The 26,533-nt window shown below is 36.5% G+C and overlaps 4 protein-coding genes and 1 pseudogene across 8 annotated transcripts; 3 read left to right on the plus strand and 2 right to left on the minus strand.

The window, feature by feature from the left end:
* The first annotated feature begins 3,736 nt into the window (after window positions 1–3,736).
* On the plus strand, window positions 3,737–4,734 carry LOC128017768 (huntingtin-interacting protein K). Its single transcript, XM_052603283.1, has 4 exons — window positions 3,737–3,931; window positions 4,254–4,309; window positions 4,393–4,444; window positions 4,528–4,734. Exons 1-4 carry the CDS (start codon window positions 3,770–3,772, stop codon window positions 4,621–4,623), a joined length of 366 nt encoding a protein of 121 aa, XP_052459243.1. The 5' UTR covers window positions 3,737–3,769; the 3' UTR covers window positions 4,624–4,734.
* A 76-nt stretch (window positions 4,735–4,810) lies between these two features.
* Window positions 4,811–9,513, minus strand: LOC128017767 (microfibrillar-associated protein 1-like). Its single transcript, XM_052603282.1, has 8 exons — window positions 9,345–9,513; window positions 8,508–8,724; window positions 8,294–8,426; window positions 8,026–8,213; window positions 6,025–6,294; window positions 5,777–5,936; window positions 5,610–5,699; window positions 4,811–5,225 (listed from the first exon to the last, which is right to left on the minus strand). The coding sequence occupies exons 1-8, from the start codon at window positions 9,415–9,417 to the stop codon at window positions 5,046–5,048; spliced, it is 1,311 nt and encodes a 436-aa protein (XP_052459242.1). The 5' UTR covers window positions 9,418–9,513; the 3' UTR covers window positions 4,811–5,045.
* A 476-nt stretch (window positions 9,514–9,989) lies between these two features.
* Window positions 9,990–11,794, minus strand: LOC128017769 (guanosine-3',5'-bis(diphosphate) 3'-pyrophosphohydrolase MESH1). Its single transcript, XM_052603284.1, has 5 exons — window positions 11,683–11,794; window positions 11,476–11,592; window positions 11,341–11,396; window positions 10,947–11,187; window positions 9,990–10,863 (listed from the first exon to the last, which is right to left on the minus strand). The coding sequence occupies exons 2-5, from the start codon at window positions 11,588–11,590 to the stop codon at window positions 10,733–10,735; spliced, it is 543 nt and encodes a 180-aa protein (XP_052459244.1). The 5' UTR covers window positions 11,591–11,592; window positions 11,683–11,794; the 3' UTR covers window positions 9,990–10,732.
* On the plus strand, window positions 11,594–17,703 carry LOC128017770 (vacuolar protein sorting-associated protein 33B-like; annotated as a pseudogene).
* A 505-nt stretch (window positions 17,704–18,208) lies between these two features.
* On the plus strand, window positions 18,209–25,689 carry prc1b (protein regulator of cytokinesis 1b). 5 transcript variants are annotated; one of them, XM_052603285.1, is made up of 14 exons: window positions 18,209–18,348; window positions 18,883–19,015; window positions 19,101–19,223; window positions 19,996–20,229; window positions 20,332–20,502; window positions 20,577–20,726; window positions 20,852–20,999; window positions 21,094–21,230; window positions 21,299–21,394; window positions 21,911–22,057; window positions 22,265–22,375; window positions 22,675–22,782; window positions 22,898–23,074; window positions 25,223–25,689. In XM_052603285.1, the coding sequence occupies exons 1-14, from the start codon at window positions 18,338–18,340 to the stop codon at window positions 25,292–25,294; spliced, it is 1,818 nt and encodes a 605-aa protein (XP_052459245.1). In that variant the 5' UTR covers window positions 18,209–18,337; the 3' UTR covers window positions 25,295–25,689. The 5 variants fall into 5 exon arrangements, with proteins under 5 accessions (XP_052459245.1, XP_052459247.1, XP_052459246.1 ...); XM_052603287.1 differs by having other exon boundaries at window positions 22,898–23,008; XM_052603286.1 differs by having other exon boundaries at window positions 22,901–23,074.
* The last annotated feature ends 844 nt before the right edge of the window (window positions 25,690–26,533 follow it).

Consider the following 26,533-nt stretch of genomic DNA (forward strand, 5'->3'; position numbering starts at 1 on the left):
GGCTCTATATTTAGGTCAGTGTGTATTTGTGAGGATATGCACTGGGATTATCCTGGAGTTTTTAGTCCTCGTCTCAGCCTGGGTGACCTTCTCTCTCCGGTAGAGTGACACACTAATCCAGACAAACACAGTCCCACTTCAACTCATCATCGGCCTTCAGCATCATCGTACATGACATGGTGACTCAGAAATCACACTTAAAATCATTTCAAAGTAGAAATTGTTATTATTTACTCATCCTCATGTCATTCCAAACCTGTTTGTCTTTCACACTGCTTCCACGGAACACAAAAGAATATATTCTGAAGAAAGTTGTGGTCCAAAAGACCCTGGACCACACTGACATTCATTTCATTTCATTAAATATTTCATTTTATTTTCACAATATCTTCTGGTTACACTTTATTTTAAGGTGGTGTTGTTATACTGTAATCACTCATATAAGTTCTGAGTAATGTTAATTAAATGCATTTACTATGGGTTAATGTTAGAGTTTATGTTAGTTTACTGTTGTTATTATAGTAAGCACATGAAACGTAATACTACATGATGTTAAAGTATTACCTTTCTACTTTTATATTTCCTGCAGATGAATTATATGGGAATATTCTGGAATTATATGAGGTTGAGTAAATGATGACTAAATGATGAATTTCATCATAGAACCATCCCTTTCTGCCACAAAGAAGACATTCTTTAATGTAAAATTTTACACTTTTTTCTTTATATGTTATCTTCAAATGCAGGGAAACTGTCAACTAAGAGGGAATATTCTCTGAATATTAACATGCAGAACTTACTCTCGTGGTTTTCTCAAAGTTCTCTCAGTGACTTTAATAGAATGTTTGTTCCAAGTTATCTGGCCTTTAATAACGTTCTCAAAATGTTAGCATACATCTTCTTTACAAACTGTCCATGGAACTTTTTTTCTGGAATATTTTATTATCCTTGCTCTGTAGGTCTGGTGCAGTAATTAATTTCCTTTAAAATCTGGCAAAGAAATGAAAAGAAGGATGAAAAAAATGACAGCTATTGAAAGTGAGTGTTTAAGTTTATTGTTGTTTAAGTACTTCAGTAAAGACTCTTGTGTACTATTTCAGTCTTTTTTCAGTATTGACAGTTCCACAGAGTCTTGTGGCCAAAACTTGCTGGACACAATATCATTACATAACACTGTTTGTGGACTTTGTAGTTTTCTTACTTAAAAAAGAGGAGAAATCTATGAAATATGGAGGAAGACATTTGTCTGTCCTTCTTTATGAATCAACATTATTTTCTTTAAATAGGTGCAGTGCAAAAAAAAAAATATATTACTAGTAACTGACTGTTTAATTTAGCAGCTGTAATCTCTGGTTAGCTAAATCACAGAGGTATGAACTTGTCAAAAACAATTATAGTCTTTTAAAGTATACAGAGTGGATACTCAATGAAACTGCAGGTCTTTACACTCAATAATTGGGACCGTTTTTGTGAGAGAGGAACACTAGCATGCTGTTCAAACAAAAGCTTGGCTGACAACATACAGTGCAAATCACTCTGCTACACCCATGAGAAACATTTGACCCATGTTATTTCATCGGTCTTAAGAAATGAAGAGAAAATTCCTCACAGACGCATACCCTTTCACAAATTAAGGCTTTAAAAAGGTCTTAAATTGGAGCTGAAGGTCTTGACTTCATATTTCTTTCGTTTTTTCAATACAAATAAACTAATTTCATTTTGATCAGTTTCTCAGAAAACTTTGCACCACGGTGTACCTTGATTTAAATTACATTTATGCATTTAGCAGACGCTTTTATCCAAAGCGACTTGCAGTGCATTCAGGCTATCAGTTTTTACCTCACATGTGTTCCCTGGAAATCGAACCCACCTTGCCCTACTAATGCAATGCTCTACCACCTGAGCCACAGGAACACTAAGAATTTTAAGAAGATTTATGATCAGCAATATTTAAGAATCTTTAGACATTTGCAATGAAAAACAAGACAGAAATCATGAGGAAAAGGATCACTTTTTACAATGTGATCAGAAGGTACATTAAAATGTTTTTTCCATATTCTATTTTTTTTTACTTTATTTCTTTATATAAATGAAGCACACATTAATGGCAATATTTTGTTAGCTGTATTTTCACTCTTTGAAGTGTTGCTATAAGAACTCTTATTGTCTCTTATTGTCTTATTGTCTGCTCCTTAGACTTTTACATGTACAGATTTTTATTGTATTGTGTTGCCATTAGTATATTCCTCAGATTTTCTCTGCATGCCCTCTTCTTCTATTGACTAATTTACAGCCACAGCTCAATCCCATCCTCACTGAAGCATGCTGTCCTACTAAATTAAAAATCGAGCTACATTTTAGGTCAATCTCTAAATGCTAAAGCTCACACAGTGCTACCATCACATGCAGGAAAGCTTACTTGGGCCCAGCAACAGCGACAAAACATCACTTCCCACTGATCAGGCTGTCAGAGGAAATCTCCAAGTCCAGTGGCTGTCAGAGATCAATCGTACAGTAGAATAAACAGATTGGAAATGATGGGGAAAGGCTTCCTATAAAACCTTTGCAACATTCCTTAAAGATGGCAAACATATTACACTGAGAAGAGCAGGTGCTGCACTTCAGGTGTGCGCTGAAAAGGCTTCCTTTTTTGTTAAGCTGATTACGAGTTGAGGAGGAAGAAAACCCAGGTGGAAGAGAAAGGCACATAGTAACAGTGTAGTAGTGTTTGTCTTCAGTAAACCTATTAAGGGATAAAAATAGTTACAAAAAAGCTTTTGAAAAGAGACACTTCTGAACCTATAAACAACATCTGTTTGTCTGTAAGTGTAACTAATCATGTTTTTATTTCTAAATGAAAAACAGAACTGCCATAACTGTCTGATGATGCTTAAAGTTTAATTGTGAGGTAAAGCAGCAGATGAGTGTCACTTGGATTGATTTCTAGAAAACATCCCAGAATTAATTTGGTTGAGAGAAGGAGAATTTGTGTTATCTTAAAGTTTTAATAACTCTCCTGGCACCAGTGACTGTCACCCTTTGGCTTGAGCAATGGTTTCCCACTATTTGTATTGTGTTTTGAAAAGATTTCTCCTTTTTTATTTATTATATGTTGAAATTTAAATTTTAGAGAGTATTATAGATTATTATTATGTTATTTTAATTTCTGGATGGCTGGAATATATATTGGGTGATGTTCTCAAGGGGCAAGATGAAGTGTTACAAGATGTGTGTTGATGGAAAATAGTGATCTGTGACCTAAATATGTTGAATATCACATTTTTTTGTGTGTGTTTTTAGTTGCCATATCTTCAATTTACATATGGGCAGTTAAATATATAAACAAGTCTGCATGAAAACTTTCAGATGGATCTTTTTCACTGGGATTCTGCTTTGTCTGTAATCGGTTATTCAATTTACACATTGTCAAAATACAAATTAGTAGTTGTTTTAGTATATTACATTAATGACACTTTTTAAATATATAAATATTAATTGGAATTAAATCAAAAGTAATTTTACCCTTCTTTTAATGTTTTACATTTTGTGTAACATCTAAATTAGGAAGCATTGACATTGGCTGATGCATCATATCGCATATGTTTTGTATCTTAATATGTAACAGCTTAAAAATAAATTTATGTTATTTATTTATAATTGTTTTTTTTTTTTTTTTTTTAAACATGTGACCTTCTACAGAGTGTCACATGAATCTCAGTCCGGGTGTTTTCAGCGCTGTTTTGCGTTCCGGCTGTGTGACGTAGCAAACATGGCGGCTGAGGGAGATGTGGATCTGGACCTGGAGGCTGAGGAGAACTGCACGGGAAAACCGACAGAAAAGCCCCGAAAACATGATAGCGGAGCTGCTGATTTGGAAAAGGTTACGGACTATGCGGAGGAAAAAGAAATATCAAGCTCGAACTTGGAAACGGTAAGTTAATATAAGTATCAGAAGCTAATGAAGCTAGTCTGGTTAGCCGAGTAACCATGTGTATGTGTGCAAGGAGTAACGTTAGAATTGAGTGTTATCACCGACTGAGACACGACCTACAGAATCATTACATTAATAGTTTGGTGTTTCAGCAGTGAATTGATCTAGTGAGCTAAGAAGGCAGAAGTGACGTCGTTTCAGCTCACAATATATCTTCCTTGACGTGCTCAAGCCCAAAAAACATTTGCGCATGAATGCTGTTATTTTAATTTCTGAATCATTGTACCCATTGTTGATGTGTTTTTGACATGTGGCTTTGAAGGCCATGTCCGTGATCGGAGACAGAAGATCCAGAGAACAAAAGGCGAAACAAGAAAGGTGAACATTTTTGATATCTGGTTACTATCCTCTGCTATATGACTGTGGTTAATAAAGCATCACCATGTTTATCAATTCCACAGAGAAAAGGAACTAGCCAAAGTAACAATAAAGAAGGAAGATGTGGAGCTCATTGTAAGTATGCACAAGTGTATTTCCATGCCAGATTGGTGAATTTAACATGGAGCACAATAAATCAGCTGTCATCTTCCTGGCAGATGGGAGAGATGGAGATTTCTCGAGCAGTGGCGGAGCGCAGTCTCAGAGAGCACATGGGGAATGTGGTGGAGGCGCTGACCGCACTGTCCAACTGAGTGGATCTGAGATGTTACGGACACATTGGACTGCCTTCTTCCTGCTTTTGATGAACCTTTTCTTTTCACACTGTACTTATTCTGTAATAAAGGATGCTTTTATAAACAATATTTTCCAGTACCCCTTCCCTCTTTGCATTTCTTAGAAGCTCCAACCCTCTTTTCAGTAATACATTCCAGAATAAACCAATGTCATAGTAATTTATTGCTGTAAAACCAGAAAGTACATTATCCCAGGACCTAAATCCTCGGAATTCTGTACAATCAATGAAATGTTTCGTAGGTGTATACAGTTCAAATGCAATAAAGATTTGATGTCTTTGTTATGAGGTTTCTCCAACACTGAAACAAAGGTGACGGGAGCAAAGAGGTTTAAAAGTGTCCTTGTTTGAGGTGAATGTGCTCTTCTAGCATAAATAAGATTACGTCTTCCTCTTGTGCACCGTTGGCCGATCGAACACGTCTCTCACGCCGCCTGCCTTCTGCTTGAAGAACTTGCTGTTCTGAGCACTCTCCTGAGCCCAGGCAGAGTCAAATGAAGTGGTGTCCTGATCCACCAGATGTGTGTATTTTGTACGTCCTGAACGTCCAAAGTTTTTGACCTACAAAGCACATTGAATAATTAGTCATATAAGTGTTACACGCGGATGCTAGGTTTAATAAAACGGGTTCTCCACTTCTCAGCTCATCAAGGTCTTCGGGGTAATCAGAATGACACAGACAGTTGAGTTTGAGCAAGCTTGGAGCTAAACTCTACAGGAAAGAGTTTACAAGCCCTGTTCTAGAAGGTAGTTGCTACATATAACTGTACTCTCAAACTTAGAGTCTCACACATGACATGGGGAAAATGTGCGTCGACCTGTGTGTGTTTAATATTGCTAACTTTAGAAAAACAAACTGATTTGAAGAATTTAACTATACAACTCGGCTATAAAATGGCATCAATGCCGAGACCAATATGATGAATTCAAATCGATGGCACTGACCTGCATGACTTTGGGTAAGATTGTTTTGTTGAAATGGTCCTCGAGAGTTGGAGCGCTGAAGTCTCTCCTGAAGACATCTTGCTCTTCATCCTGCAGAAAAGATTAAATAGAAATCATACAACGAGAACCGATTATGATCAGGTAATGATGATCTGCTCATTACTCACCAAGAAAAACGCTCCTCTGTGATAGTACTTCTGCAGAAACTTGTATTTGCCCTTTGCTGCTTTGTTGGTGATGAGTTTTCCATTTGTCCGCAGTTCTGCTCTACGCTCTTCCTCGGTAAGATTGCGAAACCTCTCGATTTCTGCTTTCTCTTTCTCTATTCTGTCATTTAACAAAATGCCACGTGGGGTTATCATTCGTGTTACTAATGTGAAACAAAACTGTTTTTGCATAAATGAGGAGTACTCACGCTTCTCGGTCTTCTCTGTCCCTCTTAATACGCTTCAGTTCTCTCACTTTCCAGGCCTCGTACTCCTCCTCCTCGTTTTCTCCATCAGTGTCCAGAGCATCAAGAGCAGCCAGAGTACGTTTGTTCTCCTCGTACTCTTTCTTGGCCTCCTCCTCTACGATCTTCAGCGTGTAGCGGCGCCTCTCTTCAGCTTGTTTTTTGGCCTCGATTTCCAGCTCTTTCTGATGCTGCTCCTCTGCTTCTCGTTCTGCAACTGTTACTCTGTCCTTCCTGAGAAGTCATTGATAAGAAATTATAGAAATCGCAGTGTTATTTACTTTCATTATTATTTCAATACTTTATTCATATAATGAATTAGATTGCATTTTTACATTTCAATATATATATGAGCAAAAGCAATCTTTATACCACACCTGTACAGCGGACACACAAAAATAGTGTGTAACTTTTAACTTTAATGTGCTATTTATATTTGATTTGATGATCAAAATAATTTTGTGAAATATTATTGCAATTTAAAATAAAAGTTTTCTATTTTAAAATATTATTTATTCCTGTAAAGGAAAGCTGAATTTTTAAGTGTCACATGATCAGAATTCATCGTAATATGCTAATTTATCATCAATGTTGGAAACATTGCTGCTTAATATTTTTTGGGACCTGTGATAATTTCCAGGGTTCTTTATAAAAAAAAAAAAAAAAAAAAAAAACCTTTTTTTTTTATTTTTATACTTTTATTCAGCAAGGATGTGTTAAATGGACAAAAAGTGATAGTAAGGACTTATATTGTAAGAAAAGATTTCTAGTTTAATGAATGCTGTTCTTTTTAACTTTTTATCAGCCTAATCAAAGCAGCACAATAAAAATATTAAGCAGCACAACGGTTTCAACTCTATGATTTCTGAAGGATCATGGGACACTGAAGACTGGAGAAATTATGGTGAAAATTCAGCTTTGCTTCACCAGGAATACATTACATTTTAAAACAGGCTATATTAAAATAGGAAAGCAATATTAGAAATAGCACAGTTCACAATATTACTGATTTTTTTTTTTTGATCAAATAAATACAGCCTTGATGAGCATAAGTGACTGCATTAAAAAACAAGGTAAATTATTTATTAGCTTTATAATATAGGCCTAACGTAATATAATATCAAAACAAACTGAAGCATTTAAACAGAGATCTGAAAGTTAAATATTTTAAAAGAAAAAAACATGAACGTGAATTCTTCTGTAGCTATCTAAACATCCCAAAGAAGTGTAGTTTGCACAATACACCTGTGTCAGACTGTAAATGTATCAGAGTTTTGTTACAATTCTGTGCCCATCATCCACTATATCCAGCACTTAATCAAGTCATTCTTCTTTAAAACATGAGGACGTTTTATTTCACGTCATTACGTTTGCGCCGACTCTCGATTATATCGATTTCCTCCAAACCCATTGCAGTATTCAGTTTCTACTGCGACTCATTTGGTGCACATCATGCTCTTTCTATGAAACCTGAAATCCTAATTCACTGGTTCTAACTCTATAGCGATCAACCCGATCATTGCAATTTCATTTTTACTAGAATTGACGCGTGTGCACAGCACATTATTTCTTCTGCATGTCCGCAGTGGAAGAAGTGCATGACCACGCACATGCACAGCTTAGAGGGAGCATTGTTTACCGGTATGAGAAGTTTCAACATTAGCAGTAAATTACACATAATGTGCTCTGTGTGAACGCAGAACGAGAGTATGAGTTCAGAACACACTGATGTAAGATATCTACTCTGAGCCAATCATAACATTCTGACACTGATGATGCATTTACTCCACGCGGTGTAGCTTGGTTTGAAGTCGTCTAATATGATGTCTTGGAGCCAAAAGCAGCTGCATGAATTCATTGTTTAGAAAAAAAAAATTCAGACAGATTTGGAACAACTTTACAGTGAGTAAGTGACTGTAATGGTGATCTGTCCCTTTAAGGTTCACTTATGTTTAAGAAACTCACTTGCGGATAAACACCGGTTTTAACCGAGGCTCGGCTTCATCCTCACTGTCTGTGTATTCCTCGTACTCTGACTCGGATTCAGATTCATCACCAGACTTCCCCTCCTCCTCCACCTCCAAGACCTCCATTTCCTCGTTCTTCCTCTCTTGTGCACGCTGACGCATCATTGCTCTCCTCCTCTCAATCTCCTAAACAGGACAGAAGACATCAAACCACTTATCTGTAAACTCATCTAGCTTTTCCTAAAAATTCTGTTCCATTGACCCACTTCGTCGTCGACTTCCTCCTCTTCCTCATCTTCGCTGCTCTCCTCTCGCTCGGGGTGCCACGTCCCTTCATCCGAGTCCTCACTGCTTGGAGCGATCAGCTCTGGCTCTGCTATCTGCCTGTGTCTCGCAAGCCTGCAGAAGCATTTCACATTAACACCAACACATCCCTATCACAACTGTATAAATTGTATTGCACAGATGGATAAGCTGTACCTTTCTTCAACATCTTCGGTCACTCGATTCTGGAGACGACGAAGACGAGGATCCGATTTCTCCTCCTCTTCAATCTCCATCTCTGGCTCGGCCTCCTTACCCTTCTTAACGAACTGGAAGTCCTCCTCTTCTTCATCGGAGGACTCCATCGGGGCGTAGTCTGGACGCTTTCCCGACACATATCGCTTCACCTTCACCTTCTCCATAGAAATCTCACCTGAAGTTGGATTAAAAACAAAAAAACATTGATAGGGTCATAAACTGTTTTTAGTATGGAAATTGATAGGAGTTTTCAGCATGTTTTGTCATTTTACTTTGTTGCCATTTAATAACTAAACCCCTGTGCTGGTCTATTCCAAAGGTACCAAGACCAGTAACAGTAACTGAATGAAAAATAAACTACGGTTACTGATATACATCTTGGTAAAACAGCAGTACCTTTACATTTGTATTATTTATACTGATGCATTTAGGAGTATTAATAATACACAACAACACTGGTCACATTTAACAAAACTTTAATTGCATTTCATACCAGTGCAAGTATTAAATACAATTCAGCAATGTGTAACGTTATTAAAAGGCGGCTAAATTCTAATCACTTGCTTTGGCTTCATGTTTTCTCAGACATACTTAAATGTAAAAGTCTGCCCAACTGTGTGTAGAAAAAAACGATCAAAACAAGCTAACTTTCGAAACTAAATATACGAGACAAGATCCGCTTACAACAAATACAATTCAACTGCACGGGATTTATTTTTGTTTAAGCCCAAGACTGTCATGTTTTCGTGTTAACACATGCTAATAGTCAACGGTTTCTCAAACAAATAACGTTACCTTTTTCATTGCGGATCGGCACGGCTCCTGCCGTCGACTGAATCGGCGGCTGCTTGGCGTTTGTTCCTGACATTTTGGACACTTCACGCGGGTCCCTTTACACTAGAAAAAACACTGAAAGTCCCAGTAAAAATATTGTTTACAGTCCTTTACCAACAAACACGGACGCCCCGGAAATTGTACGCCAGTAGGAAAGCGCACAAAAATACGCCCCCGGAAACACTGATCTGTTAAGTAGTTCCTACTTGTAATTGCACGTCTGTTATTCAACACATTTGTGTCCTGTCCTTCCCGTTGATGAAAAGCTGAATGATAGCAATCAGGTAAAAGCACGGTATTTCTAAAAATATGGATTAATATTTATGCCCCCCCACCCCTCACCCAAATTAATGCGATTGCCTTCAAGCAGTGTTTGTTTGCTCTCAGGATTGATTTGCCATTTAATAACCACTATAGAGGTTTATTTCGGTCTTGAAGCCTCATACAGTTTTACCGTAGAAACATTAATAGTAACTATTTCACAGTAATTTGTGACAACTAAACTATGGTTACAACAAGAAATATCTTAAAAATATAATAAAGCAGCATATTTGATATTTTTATTATTCATATTGATCCATTCAGGAATATTAATACACAACAACATTTGTCACATTTAACAAAACTTTTATTGCTTTTTATGTCTTTGCATGTATTATACACTTTTTCATATTATTAAATACAATTATCGAATTAAACCTTAATAATAAACCATTCACCCGCCCTGATGTTGTTCTGCATGACTTTATTAAGTGGAACACCAAAGAAAAAGTAGAGGAAGCCTTCCTTACTCCACCCCAAAATGAAAATGTTGTCGTTAATCACTTACTCCCATTTCGTTTCAAACCAGTAAAAGCTCAGTTTGTCTTCGGAACACAATTTAAGATATTTTGGATTAAAACCGGGAGGCTTGTGACTGTCCCATTGACTGCCAAGTAAATTACACTGTCAAGGTCCAGAAAAGTATGAAAGAAATCGTCAGAATAGTCCATCTGCCATCAGTGGTTCAACTGTAACGTTATGAAGCCACAAGAATGACGATTTCTTTCATACTTTTCTGGTTTTCATCCATTTTCAGCCACCTGGTTTTCATCCAAAATATCTTAAATTGTGTTCCGAAGACGAACTGAGCTTTTACGGGTTTAGAACGACATGGGGGTAAGTGATTATTAATGACAAAATTTTCATTTTGGGCTGGAGCATCCCTTTAAAGTCTCCTCTTGTGTTCCACAGAAGAAAGACTGACTTCCAGGTGACCTGAACTTTCCCTTTATTCCATGATGATCAGTTAAAAAAAAAGAAAAGAAAAAGCACCATCATTTAATTTCAACCAGTGGCTTGTGACATCATCATAACTGCACTCCTCTCTCCAAAAAGAGCTGCTGCATTTTCTCCTCGAGTGCTGCATTGGTCCCACGGAGGCCTTTTACCACTTGAGAAGCCCACACAAAGTATTCTTGAACCCTTTCTGGCGTCCAACCTGCCAACACAGATGCAGGACACAAACAGTATCATGACAGATCATATTTGCATTCATCCTGAGCAGCAGTTTCAATATCTCACCAGACGGAGTGCAACGATTGAGGTCCCGCAAATTATACAACTTGTCAGCTAGTTTCACCAGCTTGGCCTGATGGCTGCGGTGCGGTGCGTGCTCCACTTGCAGCCGCTTCCTCTCCTCTTTTGGTAATGTCCTGTCATCAGTAACCTCCTGGACGATCCTCGTCACAGTTGGTCCAAACACAGCCTCCAGCTCCTCGAAGCTTGTGTCAGTGTCCTCGACGGTGTCATGAAGCAATGCAGCCTGCACACAAGAGCACACAGATCAACCACATACATTACATTAGCCTCTATCATTACTGCATGGTTCATCAAATATAACTCTTGTTATTTCTTCGCCAATGACGCATTTTTAGATCATGTACAAACTCATATGTTCTTTAAGAATCTGACTCACTTGTAAAACTTCAATATCTGTAATTCCACCCTCGTGACTTAAAATCCTTGCCACCCCTGGAAAGACGAGAAAAAGCAGCTTTATTTCCATGAGTCTGTGGGAATATAAGTGGCTGAAGCGTCTGTTGTACAGTACCTATGGGGTGATTGATGTATGGTGTGGCATCAGGATCTTTGCGGCGCTGATTGCGATGTTTCTCTGCGGCGAAGTTGATCGTTTCCAGCAGCACCGCGGTCGACGAGGAGCTCATAGCTACTTTAAAGTAGAATAAGAGATTAAATGCACCTGATGTTTTTTATAAATAGTTCAGTTTCAATACATAACCCAGAACATATAACTCACTTGTATATTAAAACCAAGAGTAATTTTACGATATAGTTATGTTGTTTGTGTATAGAAAACGGTTGTTTTGTGTCCGCGAGTCTAAGATGTTCGTAGTGAAACAAGCGAGTCGTGAAAGAATTGTTCGTTTTATTTGGATCTTTTCAATGAATCAGTTCTAGGGTTGAAATGAAACAAATAACTGAAAACAGTACACATATGTTAATATGTACTACAGGTTTATCAATAAACATATAAACTATGATAATCATAACTATACTTCTATTATAAGCGTGCAAAAACCATTTTATCTAAGTGATGGATTAGTTTGTCTGTTTATTGTCGCAAATGACTTTTTCATGATGAATCATGGCGAAAATGAATCGTGTGAAATAACAATAAACACCTGCATTAAACGAAAAACGTGGTAAAAAGAGATATGTGCCTACATGTACAGTTTTTCTAAACGTTTCAGAACCTCCGAAGTCCAAATGAATCACTGGCTTTGCTGTTCAAAAGAACCGATTCGGGGAAATGAATCGGACTGTCAGATTGCGAAACCACTCCCGGAAAAAGGTGGACGAATTCATTGCTTATCATACTTGTAATTTTGAATGAATGTTTAATAAAAATAAAAAAAATTAATTGCTTTTTGTATACATGCACATTTAATCACTTCGGATGACTACAATTATGTTATTATTGTGGCTGACTTGCAATGTGTAATTGGATATTCCGAAATGTTGTTACAATGTGTAAATAAAATAGTCTGAGCTGCTAAAGGGAAAACCAGCCTCAATGACATGATCACAATCCAGACAGAAGCTGCAGTGATTGTCATTCTGCACATGCAGCTTCCACAGATAGGAGTGACAGTTATCTTATATATAAATGTTTTACAGGTTTATACAGCTGTGGAAAGTGTGGTGGGATATCTCCACATGGCACACACAGAGTGGAGAGATGCTCCTGAGCGGTGAAATGCTCGTTTTCACTCAATATCCTGTTAATCTTGAGTACCTATAGAGTAGTACTGCATGCTTCATAACTCCAAAAAGTCTTTAGTTTTATTATATTCATAAGAGAAAGATAGTCTGTACCGATTTTTCCCGGAAAAACACGACCGACTGGAGGTGTGACGTGTGGGCGGAGCTAAAGAATCACGAGTGCCAGTAGGCTTTTGCGTTGAGAGCGTTTGGGGCTCGAACCCAACCCGGGTCTCCGATGGGAGGCGGACGCACTAACAATGAGGCAGAGATATTTTAAGCAGTTTTACTCACCGCCTGTGGTTCCAACACACGATCGTGACCCTTTTTCGTTGGGATTGCATCATCCTTAAGAAATAAACGATACGCAAATCCGGCGTCAAACTGGGCCTTGTTTGTAAAACAAGCATTTTCGAAATGCAGGGAACAAACACAAACACTTGCACAACTCTGTTGATGCTCTGTAAAAAATAAACTCCATCCACTGGTCCCTTAATGCTGTTTTTTTTTTTGGTAATCTGTGCAGGGTTGTCTTGCCCTGGCAACCAAAAACACACTTCTTTTGTGACATTTCGCGACGCTCTCGCTCTGATCAGTGAATGCCTGTTGTGCTCTCTCTGCTCTGCTATACTGGAGCACACGCTCTTCCGGCAGACGTGCCCCTAGGACCCATATAAGGAAATTCCGCTCCATCTAACGTCACACAGACCCATACTCGCCAAAAAAACTTTCCGAAACTTGTGACAAACTGGAAGGAGTTTTTTGGGAACGAAAATACTCCTTCAAACGTACAACTTAATTTTTGAAACTTTGTCCATGTTTAGCATGGGAATCCAACTCTTTAACAGTGTAAAAAACTCAGTATGCATGAAATAGCATTTCACCCCCCCTTTAAGGTACGATATCAGGCATACAATTATAGGAGAAAGTATTGGCTAACTGTCTTTCTAAATGTCTAGCAATTTCTATATTCTTTTTGAAATATTATGAGTATGTAAATGTGTATTCTACCAAGTCTACGCTTGATTTCGCCTTCAGCAACATGAAGTCGACAAACTGTACAAAGTTGAGCTGAAGCCAAATGTCAGCAGTTCAGACAAGTAAGTAAAATGATGTTTTTAACAAGGTTTGTTTATATACTTCCTCTCTGAAATATAAATATTTTTTCTCTCTCTCTCTTTTTCTTTTCTTTTTTTGTGCTATGCCGTTCTTTACAGTTTTATGCATGTGAGACGGTTTTGGAAGAGCAGGGTGTCTATTGAGGTAGATTAAGTGTGTTCTTGTTTCTGTCTTTGGCACTGTGTCTACTAATACAAACATTAACTATGATAATAGCATAACATTTATTTGAAAAAAACCTAAAGGTCATAAATCTCTTTTCAGAGTTTAGATGAATTCAGTGTATCCTTGCTAAATAAAATATTAATTTCTTAACTTTTGACTGGTGGTGTAATTTATGAGTAATGGTTGATATATGAGTAATTGTTCTTTGATTCATCAGGAGGGAGACCAGTGCTGGGTGACCACTGCAGGAAGTGCTCTACATCTTTTACAGTCTGTCTATGGTTCCTTCTCAAAGGTGTATGGTATTGGTAGATGTGCCAAGGTGAGGATTTGTGACAAAACCCTTCTCTTCATAGATGAACAGATTTTGGTGGAGGAAAATCAAGGCAGTCTTTCTGTTGTAATAACTTGCAGAATTTGTATTTTAATATTTTAGATGTGGACTTTGTCACTCCTCTCTGCTCTCAAGTTGTGTATGAGGGATTGGTAGAGGATCTTTTTAGAATAAAATGTGGTAAGCAAGCAATTTTATATAACATGGTCTTTTTTTGTTGTAGTTGTTTAAAACATGTTCATGTCTGTCTATATAACAGGGATAATTCTGAAATTCTTGTGTTCATCTTTTTTTAATGTTATTTTGATTTTGTTTCTAGGCAGTGTGGAGTTAGGACCTGATGTCACATCCTCTGACAAGAGCATCAAAGTATTGTTTAACTCAAGATAAAGTAAGCGTTAGATAGACTTTATATAATTGACAGTGGATAGTAACTGCTATTTGAAAAAAATGACCCTGCTTGTTTAATTCATCAGGTGTTCAGTGAAATAAGGAACGGGCATTTCTCCAATGTGTTTGGCTTTTTAAGTCAGAAGGCCAAAAATTTTCAAACAGCGTATGATGTAAGTGCCTGCTACAGATGGCATGTGTTTCATAGCATGTTAGGATACATTTGAGCATATTCTCAGTGTTACACCAATAATCAAAAAATTTGTGAATTGGTAACAGAAACGGCGTGGGATGGACATCCAGCAGATGAAGGCATTTGTTGCAGATGAACTGAAAGGACTGAAACAGGAACATCGTCTTCTCAGTCTCCGTAAGTAGTGTATACACTACTGCTTAAAAGTGTGTGGTCAGCAAGGATGCATTCAGTTGACCCGGAAGTGACAGTTATAACACACACACTCTTACAAAAGCTGTTTTTTTTGTGCTCTCAATTAAAAAAATCCTGGCAGTCATGATTTCCACAAAAATGTTGATAATAGCAAGAAATGTTTCTTGAGCACCAAATCAGCATATTAGTGTTTTCTTTCAAAAACATGTATAAAATCTCTCCGCAACCACATTTTTGAATGGACGTGAATGTTAAATATATCATTTGGCATCATAAATAGAGTAAACCCTGTTAATTTAGTACAGTTTCATGAAAATAATGAAAACAGTTTCTTAGTAATAAATAAAAGTAGTCCACTAGATATTGGTGCAAGTGAATCCCTGATGAAAAAGAAAACCAAGCAAGATTTCCAGGAATTGTTAAAGACTGAACACTGTAAGATGCCTTGATAATTATGAGATCACACAAATACGAAATCTACAACATCTCACTCATTTCTGTATCTCTTTTCCAAACATTAGCATTACTTGAAGGCTTTGAGATCCGTGAGTGTATCACCTACATTGAAGAACATATCAACAGACAGGTATGAGAAAACAAGGAATGTTATTGTTATGAGACACTGGTGTAATAATGCTACAGTGATAATCATGCTTGAGGAACCTCTGTCCATCAGGTGTCAATGATTGACAGTCTTAGACTCCTTTGCCTGTTGTCCATCACAGAAAATGGTGAGTCTTATCTACAAATTCCATGGCTAAGGGGGTTTATGTCAACAGTTTCTGTTAAATATTGCATTCAATTCCCCGACAGGTCTTTTGTCCAAAGATTATAGATCTCTTAAAGCTCAGTATCTTTTGTTCAGAGTTATGGTATAGAGCACCTGTTGACGTTTGCAAACCTGAGGCAGCTGGGTCTGCTGGAAAAACAGCAAGCTGGAGAAACACTGACAGTCAAGGAAAGTGAAGTGGGGAAAATTGTCAATGACAAGAGTGTAGGTGAGAAAGTGGACAAGTGCACCCTCTCATTCACTCTCTCACTCATATTTATTACATTGAATACATTGTACACATTCATGCACTGGGTAGAAGGTTTCTTATGTTTTCTGTTCAGGCAGGGAAGCTGACTGATGCCTTTTCCTCACTGGCTAAGAAGAGCACTTGCTCTGGTTAGGTAACATACGATATTTAATTACTATGAGGAATGAAAAGCAGTAAATATTAACATCATGGTCATCTCCTTTCTACACCTACAGGTACCAAAGTCTGGTGAGGAATATGATCTCAGCGTTCCGTGAGACATGGCTTATGTTTTCAGTGGTGCTTATATTCCTCTGAGCTGCAAACTGATGGAACAGGTTAGCTTTAAAAAAAGGCTTTGAATGCTTTGCCCTTTTTCCTTTCTTCCTCGATCTTGCTAAACAGCATTTTACAGTGTTTGCTTCTGGCCCGTGCTGTCTGCAGGTTTTGGAGAGAGATGGTTGGACAGGTCTGGAGGAGGTTACACGCATGCTGAATGGACAGGAATTTGCTGTAACAGGTTTGAACAAAGCATTTGTTTGCATAAAGCTTTATATGATGATTGTGAGCTATGTAAAGTTATAATACGGTGGTGTAGCAGTTCAGAATATATTCATTATTGTTTGAAATTTGTAAAACAAAATTGTCAGTTTTCTTATGTTTAGAAAAATGCGATTATTAATAATAATTTTATTGATGTTTTATTTTTTGCTATCAAGCATAAACGTCCCCCTCATCTGTCCTGTTTTTGTTTCAGGTGGCAGTAGTAGTTCAGAAGCCAGGAACAAAACTGATGCTCAAAGGATTGTTCTAGTGATGTTCCTTGGTGGCTGCACCTTCTCTGAGATCTCTGCACTCCGGTTTCTTGGCAAGGAAAGAGTTGAAATATTCTAGAATCTATTTTGTGTTTTTATAGGTACTTGTTACGTAAAACATATTGAATATATGGTTAATATAAAATTGTCCATTTGAAAGGTTCCAGATTCATAGTGGTCACTACAGCCATCACAAACAGTGCACGGCTTCTGGAAGCATTACTGGATAACAGTGCTTGAGTCTGAGACATCATTCCCGAGAAAACACTCTATGATCAACTCCAGGAGAGGGCAAACAGGACAGAACATGCCCGGATTATCCCGGACATCTGTATCATCCCCAAACAAATGTACTGTTAGAGGGGATGATGATTATTATTAAAGGGTTAGTACACCCAAAAAGCTAAACTCTGCCAACCTTTTACGCACCCTCATGTGTTTCAAATCTCCATGACTTTATTTCTTTTGCGGAACATAAAAGAAGATATTTTGAAGAATGTTTGTTACCAAACAGCTTTTTTGTGACCATTGACCTTGTATAGAAAAACACTGAAATGTTTCTTGAAATTTTTTTTATTTGTTTCACAGAAGATAGAAAGTCATGCATGTATGGAATGGCTTGAGGGTGAGTAAATTACGACAGGATTGTGTTTTTCGGGTGAACTGTCGCTTAAACTGTCTGCACAAGTGTCCTCTGAATTTATGCGTGGATAATTGGCAAACATGGGATATAAAAAACTGCACTCTATAAAAATGTTTTATACTCTCTGTCTCTGTCCAGTACTTGCCATGCATGCAGTAACTGAATAAACTGATCAATAAAGCAGTTACTGGTGTCAGGTGTGTCTTTTAGTGAATTGGCCCAGTGAACCCATTTGCTATGTGTATATTTTCAAGTCAAATTTAATTCATTTATTTTTTTTGATTACCAACAATAAGAAAATAAGCACAGTGCACAAATATTGTACATGCCATACACTTTGTTATGAGATGTATTAGATATGTTGAATATTATTTATAATCTAACATCATAAATGTAAAGCGTCTGCTAAAATGAATAAATGTAAATGTAATCTTGTATGAAAAGCAGTAAAAAATAAATGGGTGTGGAAATGAAATATAAATGCAATAAACAGAGACATTTCAATATATTTGTTATACGAAGTCGGAAATAATGGACCACAACAATTACTTATTTATTGTTATACAATATTCATGGAAAAAAATCAGGAGTGGTCGTTTAAAAACGTTTCTGAGGTCATGACGGAAGAATCTGACACATCATCGCGCATGCGCTGGAAAGCTCGAATCAGCCAATCAGACGAGCGACGCTCTCTCGACGCGTATTTTGAATTGGACAGAAACGGTTACGCGCACAGTCGGAGTGCAAGGACTGTACAGTCACTTATTCCTGTATAAAACACAAATAAACAAGCGAAAAGCCTTGTCTTGGGGTGAAGATGAGGAAGAGGTGAGTACGTTTGCTGATATATTTTAATTTGGGGGTGTTTATCTACCCATGCTGAGGCAGATTTATACGCGTGTCATTTGATCAAATTGTAGTTTGAGCTGCAGCTTGTTTTGAAGATGACATTTGGCATTGTAGCTTGTGTTAATCCACACACGCGATCATTGACATAAATTACATGTCATTTAACTTTCTGAGAGTCACGTTACTGCCGTCGACAGATATGTTGTGATTTCAGCTCCACTCCAGCTCTTTTGGGTGGGTAACGTTAACGTTATTTATATAATGTCATCATGGCAAACATGACTCAGTAAAGCAGTCAGTTATTCAGTGCATTCACTGAATGAATACATGACAATGTATGAAAATGTTTATTGAAGTTTCTAAACAAGTTAATGTTCATATCGAGAGTTTTATGTACATAATAATAATAATTAATGAACCCCATTTCGGTTGGATATCTTTTAAGTACATATCTGTCAACGAATGGATATTTATCAGCAATGAATGTTCTGTTCTTTATCTCAATGATTTTAGTGAGGTGATTGCTGCAGAATCAGTGGCATGTCTGAATAAAGCTCTCTGCCATCTGAAGGACATCTGGGAGGAAATCGGCATCCCTGAGGACCAACGATTAGAAAGAACAAACGTGGTCAAGAATCATGTCAAAGTGAGTACTTGAGCAGCATCTGAGCATTTGGTGAATCCAATGAAAGAGTGTTTTGATGGGTTATTACTGAAAACGTGTCCTTTAGAGTCTTCTGGACATGATGATTGTGGAGGAAGAGAGTCTGCGGAAACGACTGAGGACAAGTATTGAGAAATGTCAAAAAGAGTTGAGTCAATTGTGTTTGGAACTGCAGCTCCCCCCATTTCAGGTAATTTATTCTGGATACAAACTTTACATGACACCGTGGTAACCAGAAACAAAAAGGTTTTGAATAAAGTTTGGAACTGAGATTTTCTTTCTTTTGTTTTTGAAAGCAATCTCATACCCTCACCAAGGCTGCTTTTATTTTTTATTTTAAAAAATACCGTACACTACAGTGCACTAAATGTTGAAAACAGTTGTTAAGCTTAATATTTGTGTGGAAACTGCAAATTTTTTTTGTTGTTGTGATATTTCTAAAGTAAAAAATAAATAAATTATATATATATATATATATAATGTATGTGTGTGTGTGTGTTATCACTTTTTATCTTTTTGATCCTTGCTGAATAAATGTATTGGTCTCTTTAAAAATCTAACTTTCCCCGAACTTTTGAAAAGTACTATATCAAGGTTTCCTCAAAAATATTAAGCTGCACAACTGTTTTCAACATTGATAATAACCGAAATGTTTCTTGAGCACCAAATCAATGATTTCTGTAGGATCGTGTCATTTTAAAATAATAAGAGGTTATTTGAAATTTTATTATTTCACAATATAACAGTTTTTACTATTATATGAGGACTATTATAATTACTACTATTATTGATCAAATAAAATGCAGTCTTGGTGAGCATGAATGATTCCAAACTTTTGATCAGTAGAAAATGTCTTCATAGCTAATTCACTAAAAACCACAGAACTCCAATTTTGATTGTATGAGGTCACAACAGAATGTAGAAACATATTTTTTTGTGGTTCTGGTTCATAATCATTTTAGGAGGACAGAAGTAGCACAATGCTACAGCAGGAAAAAGACCTCCGGATGCATGTTGAAGTGATGTTAAAGGAGAAAAATCAGAGAATGCAAGCGCTCAAAGCCTTAACTGAGCAGGATCAGGATCTCTGTGACCTGCTCTGCTTACAGCCGTTTTCTGTCTCTGCCGGTTCTGTTCCTTCCCTGGAACAACTGGACAAATTCCGTCAACACATCTCCTCTCTCACTGCTGAGAAAGTATGACATTAAGTCTTTGTTTTAAATACTGTGCTCTTATAAATGTCTTAGCATTTGACGTATTGTGTTCAGTTTGATATACAGTGTTTTTTATGTTTAAAGGAACGAAGACACAAGGAATTTGTCACATTGAAGAAGCAAATAATACTTTGCATGGATGATCTGGATCAGTTGCCTGAGACTAGTTTTGAAAAGGATGTCGTTTGTGAAGATGAAGAGAGTTTTTGCTTGTCTAAAGAAAACATTGATTCACTCAAAGTCCTCCTTCACCAGGTACAACATAAGCTCAGTCTGACATACTCGAAACATTATTAAGCAGTTACATAATACAGTATTTATCATTTCAGTTGGAGAGCAGAAAGGCAGAGAATGAATGTGTCTGTGGCTCTTATCGGGAGAAGATCCATGAACTATGGGAACGGTTGCAGACTCCACAGGAAGAGCGTGATGCAATATGTGAACACATGACCCTGTCAAAGCAAAGAAATATGCAAGCTGTTAGTAACCTTTTGACTTTTTGCTTCTATGAAAAACACATTTGACACTTTTTTTTCCCTTACTTTAATTATACGACATGAACGTTGAACACAGATGATTTATTTTTCGTGTCCTTTACTGTCAGTTACAAGCTGAGGTCAGACGTCTTGAAGGACTGAAGCTTAAAAATATTCAAAATGTTACTGAGGCCATTCGGAATGAGATCGCAGTGTTCTGGGATAAGTGCTTCTATAGCTCTGACCAGCGGCAAGCTTTTGTGCCCTTTTATGATGGTGAGTAGTCATTTTCTATATTACATTGTTGACTCCAAAATCTGCCTGTCTTTTGTAATAAAATAAAGATTTAAAGGTTGCTTTTTTTTCTAAGATGATTTCAGCGAGGAACTCCTGAGCTTACATGATGCAGAAATAGTGCAGCTTAAACAGTATTATGAGGATCATAAAGATCTTTTTGAAGGTGTTCACAAATGGGAGGAAAGCTGGAGACTTTTCTTGGAGCTTGAAGTAAGTTGAACTAACTGAAAATATTCATCATATGCTTTTGCATATCCTAACTCTACATTATGTGGTAGGAAAAGGCCAAAGATCCATCCAGATTCACCAACAGAGGAGGAAACCTTCTAAAGGAGGAGAAACAGCGGGCTGATCTGGTCAAAAGTCTCCCCAAGGTAACTATGACACGTGTGTGTGTGTACATACTGCCATAAATTAATATTTTATTTCCACAAGGATGGATTGGATTGAATTGAAGGCTTTTACATTCAAAGATTTTTTCTTTTGCACTTTCTATTCATCAAAGAATCCTGAAAAAAATTATCATGGTTTCTACAGAAATATTGAGCAGCACAACTGATACCTAACTGAACATTGATAATAGAAATGTTTCATGAGCACCAAATTAACATATTAGAAGGATTTCTGAAGGATCATGTCACACTGAAGACTGGAGTAATGATGCTGAAAATTTAGCTTTACATCACAGGAATAAGTTACATTTTAAAATATATAAAAATGGAAAACTGTAAATTGTAATAATATCTCACAATATTAAGGTTTTTAATTCATTTTTGATCAAATAATTACAAACTTGGTGAGCATAAGAGACTTTATAAACCGTGCCAAAACAAACCTTTTGAATGGTAATATGCTATAAGCTTGGTAGTAACTGAGTCTCTCTCATTTAGCTTGAGAAGAAGCTGAAGGCTGAGATTGAACAGTGGGAACATGAACAGAACCGAGAGTTTCAGGTGAATGGTCAGAAGTTCATGCAGTTTGTCACTGATCAATGGGAGTTGTACCGGCTGGAGAAGGAGCGGGAAAAACAGGAGCGGGTATGTATTTATTTAACTTTACTGGGCATAGGAATTTATATGTATTCTAGAGCTGTGAATTAAGTGTGACTTTGATGCATTAACCCAAATTTTAAAAGCAGTTGGTATTCATGAATTGTGCATTATAAAAGAATGACCAGTTGAAAACCATGAGAAAGATTTATATTAACATTGATGGATTTTAATAATACAAGAACTTTCTTGCAGCAACTAAAGAAGAGCAAACAGACGGAGGTGGACATGGTCTATGGTACTGTGGTCCGGACACCAACTAAACGAAGATTTCTGGGAAGCACAACACCTTGTAAAGCTCGAAAGGTAAGTACAAAAGGATTTTAATTATTTATTTCCTGATGAAGACAGCAGATTTAAAGTCAACGTGGAACCCTGTTCGCAGCCCATTTTACACGTAATGGGTCTAATTTGTGAGTGAAAACCAGCGTATCAGTAGAAAACATGCAAGGCAGGACTTGATCTATTTAATGTTTTTTCCATTGGGAATTGACTGGGTTGTGAAAAGTTCACATTGACTTTATTCTCTTTACACACCTTGATGCACAATATATTATGAATTAATGCATGGCTGTTGCAGTATTAACTCTTTGGCTTTTCCTCAGCTTAACGCTACCTCCAGTACTGGCACTTCTAACAGCACTATCCGATCTGTCTTTGGTGGTACTGTCTGCCATTCTCCTATATCACGCCCTCCGATTTCAGCATGCAAGGTCAGTGCATGGCCATAACAAAACTATTGTACTCAAGCTTAACTAATTTGCTCAATCCTTTACTGATTAACTAAGTTAATGTGTTACATCTTCCCTTACGTGTCTTCTTTCAAAGCAGGGTAATGTGAGGACACCAGGCCACGGCAAACCTCCTCATCAAGGTTTGCTAGAACGCAATAAGGAGAATGTCTGTCATCTAACTGGTGGCGTGGCTGGAATGACAAAGGTACCAGCTAGTCCACAGCGTAACTTCAGCATTAACTCTGTCGCAAGCACCTATTCAGAATTTCAGGTAAACTCTCCATCTTCTTCATCAGTAACTCACAGTCTGGACAAAGAGAGCAAGAGCTTGAACTCTATTGTGTTTTAAAGGAATAGCTCACCCAAAAATAAAAATTTGCTGAAAATTTACTCATCCTCAGTTTATCCAAGATGTAGATGGCTTTGTTTCTTTATCAGAATGGATTTGGCAAGACATTTGCATTACATCATTTGCTCACCAGTGGACTGCAGTGAACGGGTGCCATCAGAATGAGAGACCAAAGAGCTGATAAAAACACAATAATCCACAATTAATCCACATAAATCTGCGTAATCAATTAACATCTAACATGAAAGAGATTTGTGTAATAAACAAATCCATTATTAAGATGTTTTTAACTTGAAACTGTTGCTAAAATACAAGTCCTTTATCCATAATATTGGTTTCTCTAGTTAAAAACTGTTCTCATCTGAATCAGGAGAGAGAAATGCATGCACGATTTTCAAGAGACAACAGTTCTAAACAAGATTTATCTGCATTTTGATGTGGGAGGACAACAGGGTATGGACTCTAGGAAATGTTATTATGGATTATGGACTTTTACCAGAAGTGACAGTTTAAAGTTAAAAAGTGTAGATAGTTTTTTTTTTTTTCAACCATGCAGCTTTTCACTTCACAAGATGTTAATAAATGGTCTGGAGTGGATTATTGTAATGTTTTTATCAGCTGTTTGAACTCTCATTCCAGTAGCACCCATTCACTGCAGAGGATCCATTGATGAGCAAATGATGTAATGATAAATGTCTCAAAATCTGTTTCCACAAAGAAACAAGCTCCGCTACATCTTGAATGGCGTGAGGGTGAATGAAGTTTCAGCAAATTTTTATTTTCGTAGATCTATTCCTTTAACAGGGTTTCTGCGAGGTCTTAAAAACTCTTAAATTTAGTTGTATATATTTTTCAAATGTAAGGCCTTAAAAAGTCTTTAAATTGTACAAGAAAATATTACTTATGATTTCAAGAGGTCTTAAAGGGTTAGTTCACCCAATAATCAAAATTATGTAATTAATAACTCCCCCTCATGTTGTTTCAAACCTGTAAGACCTCCGTTTATCTTCGTAACACAGTTTAAGATATTTTAGATTTAGTTCAAGAGCTTTCAGTCCCTCCATTGAAGCTGTGTGTACGGTATACTGTCCATGTCCAGAAAGGTAATAAAAACATCGAAGTAGTCCATGTGACATCAGAGGGTCAGTTAGAATTTGTTGAAGTATCAAAAATACATTTTGGTCCAAAAATCGCAAAAACTACGATTTGATTCATCATTGTCTTCTCTTCCGTGTCTGTTGTGAGAGAGAGTTCAAAACAAAGCAGGTTGTCATATCCGGTTCACAAACGAATCATTCGATGTAATCAGATCTTTTTGAACCAGTTCACCAAATCGAACTGAATCTTTTTAAACGGTTCGCATCTCCAATATGCATTAATCCACAAATTACTTAAGCTGTTAATCTTTTTTTAATGTGGCTGACACTCCCTCTGAGTTCAAACAAACCAATATCCCGGAGTAATTCATTTACTCAAACAGTTTTTTTGTGCTATTTTTGGACCAAAATGTATTTTTGATGCTTCAAAAAATTCTAACTGACCCTCTGATGTCACATGGACTACTTTGATGATGTTTTTTTTACCTTTCTGGACATGGACAGTATACCGTACACACAGCTTCAATGGAGGGACTGAGAGCTCTCGGACTAAATCTAAAATATCTTAAACCGTGTTCCGAAGATAAACGGAGGTCTTACAGGTTTGGAACGACATGAGGGTGAGTTATTAATTACATAATTTTGATTATTGGGTGAACTAACCCTTTATATTTGGGGACAGAAAGACCAGAATTGCGATATGGCTTAATGTGATGATTGAACTTCAAAATTAAACTGCTCTTTACACCCTAATTCACACTTCTTACCAAGACTATCTGTATTTATTTATAATTCAGGTAATGCCTGACTGCCAACATCTGTCATTCTTTGTTCTGCCATAGTGAATTATGTTTTATATTGTATTCCAGGCTGTAAATATATCCAGAATATGTTATGCATAACTTAATTGTTCCATGAGAAAACATATTTACAGGTCAAAATGTCTATTTATCTGTAATTTTTCTTGTCACAGCGAGACCTCTCCAAGTCATCTAAATCAAAACATGTAGCTGAAATCCTGAACTCAACCATCATTCAACTTTAACTCTACTGCATGCAACACTTTGTGCTATTAGGACTGGAATCTTTAGATGATGGCTTATGGGCTCTTGTTCTTTATAGCTATGCTTTTTTTATATGTAAATGAAGGTAATATATATTTAAATTTCTCTAAGGTATTCTACATGTATGTTCACTTTAACACTGACAAGCACTGATTTTTCAGTACTTGTAACAATTGCATTTTAATGTTACAAATGTTCAGCTGTCCCTAACAAATTAAGACTTTAAAAAAATAAATTTATACTAGTTATTCCTCAGTATTGTCAATACACAGTGTATTTTATGGTATGATTTTGAATGTTTTGCACAACGTAAAATACTTTATTTCATTCTTTAAAGTATTGTCCAATTCACTACATAAAAGTTCACTTTTGAACATTCTGTGAGTCCTGTCATTATTTTAGTCAAACTATTTCTTCTATCAGTAATATTTAAGATTTCTCTTGTTTTATTCCAAACAAGTTGCTGTTTTATGTATTTAAGCAGTTGTTATATTCCACAAGCATGTAAATTCACATTCAGTTGTTGCTCTTACTTTGCAATTTGTTAGCAAGTTACATTACAAACTGCATATTTAAATAACGGATAATAACAATGGAGTCACTGTAATGGGTCTCACTATAACTTCTCTATTTTACATATCTTTCTTTTCAAGCACGAAATGATTAGAATAAAAATATAAAAAATACATTTTAATAGGAGTCTTAATCTTTATAGATTTTAAACAAGTATATTTACAGAAGAAAAAAATCTGCAGTTATTTGGAAATCATGCTTTTTGATTTCACCGATTAAAATAATTATAAACAGTCTTATGTATTATCGCATATGTAAAAGTAAACTTACAAATATAAACCCCAACGTTTTTCTAACGGAGTTAAGTGGGTAGATTTCATTATATTACACAGTCTACATTTGATGGACTTCTTAAAATGCGTGTATAACTGAATTATACATGTAATTATATATATATATATATATATATTTGGCTTTATTAACTTTCTGCTATTCTTGGTTTTTATGTCATAAAATCTTCTCTGATTTAAATAAAAAAAAGAGATTTAAACAGAAACCTTAGCGTAGACCTGGACTGTTACATAGTAAGTTTGAAACAAAAGCGTTTTACTTAAATGGCATAACATTGTTGATTTTTTTTATTTGATTGTTATTATTATATATAATATTTATTGTAATAATTGGACAATTTAAATCAGTTTGGCGGA

Source organism: Carassius gibelio, chromosome A7 (assembly GCF_023724105.1).
Source record: "Carassius gibelio isolate Cgi1373 ecotype wild population from Czech Republic chromosome A7, carGib1.2-hapl.c, whole genome shotgun sequence".
Classification (NCBI taxonomy): Eukaryota; Metazoa; Chordata; class Actinopteri; order Cypriniformes; family Cyprinidae; genus Carassius; species Carassius gibelio.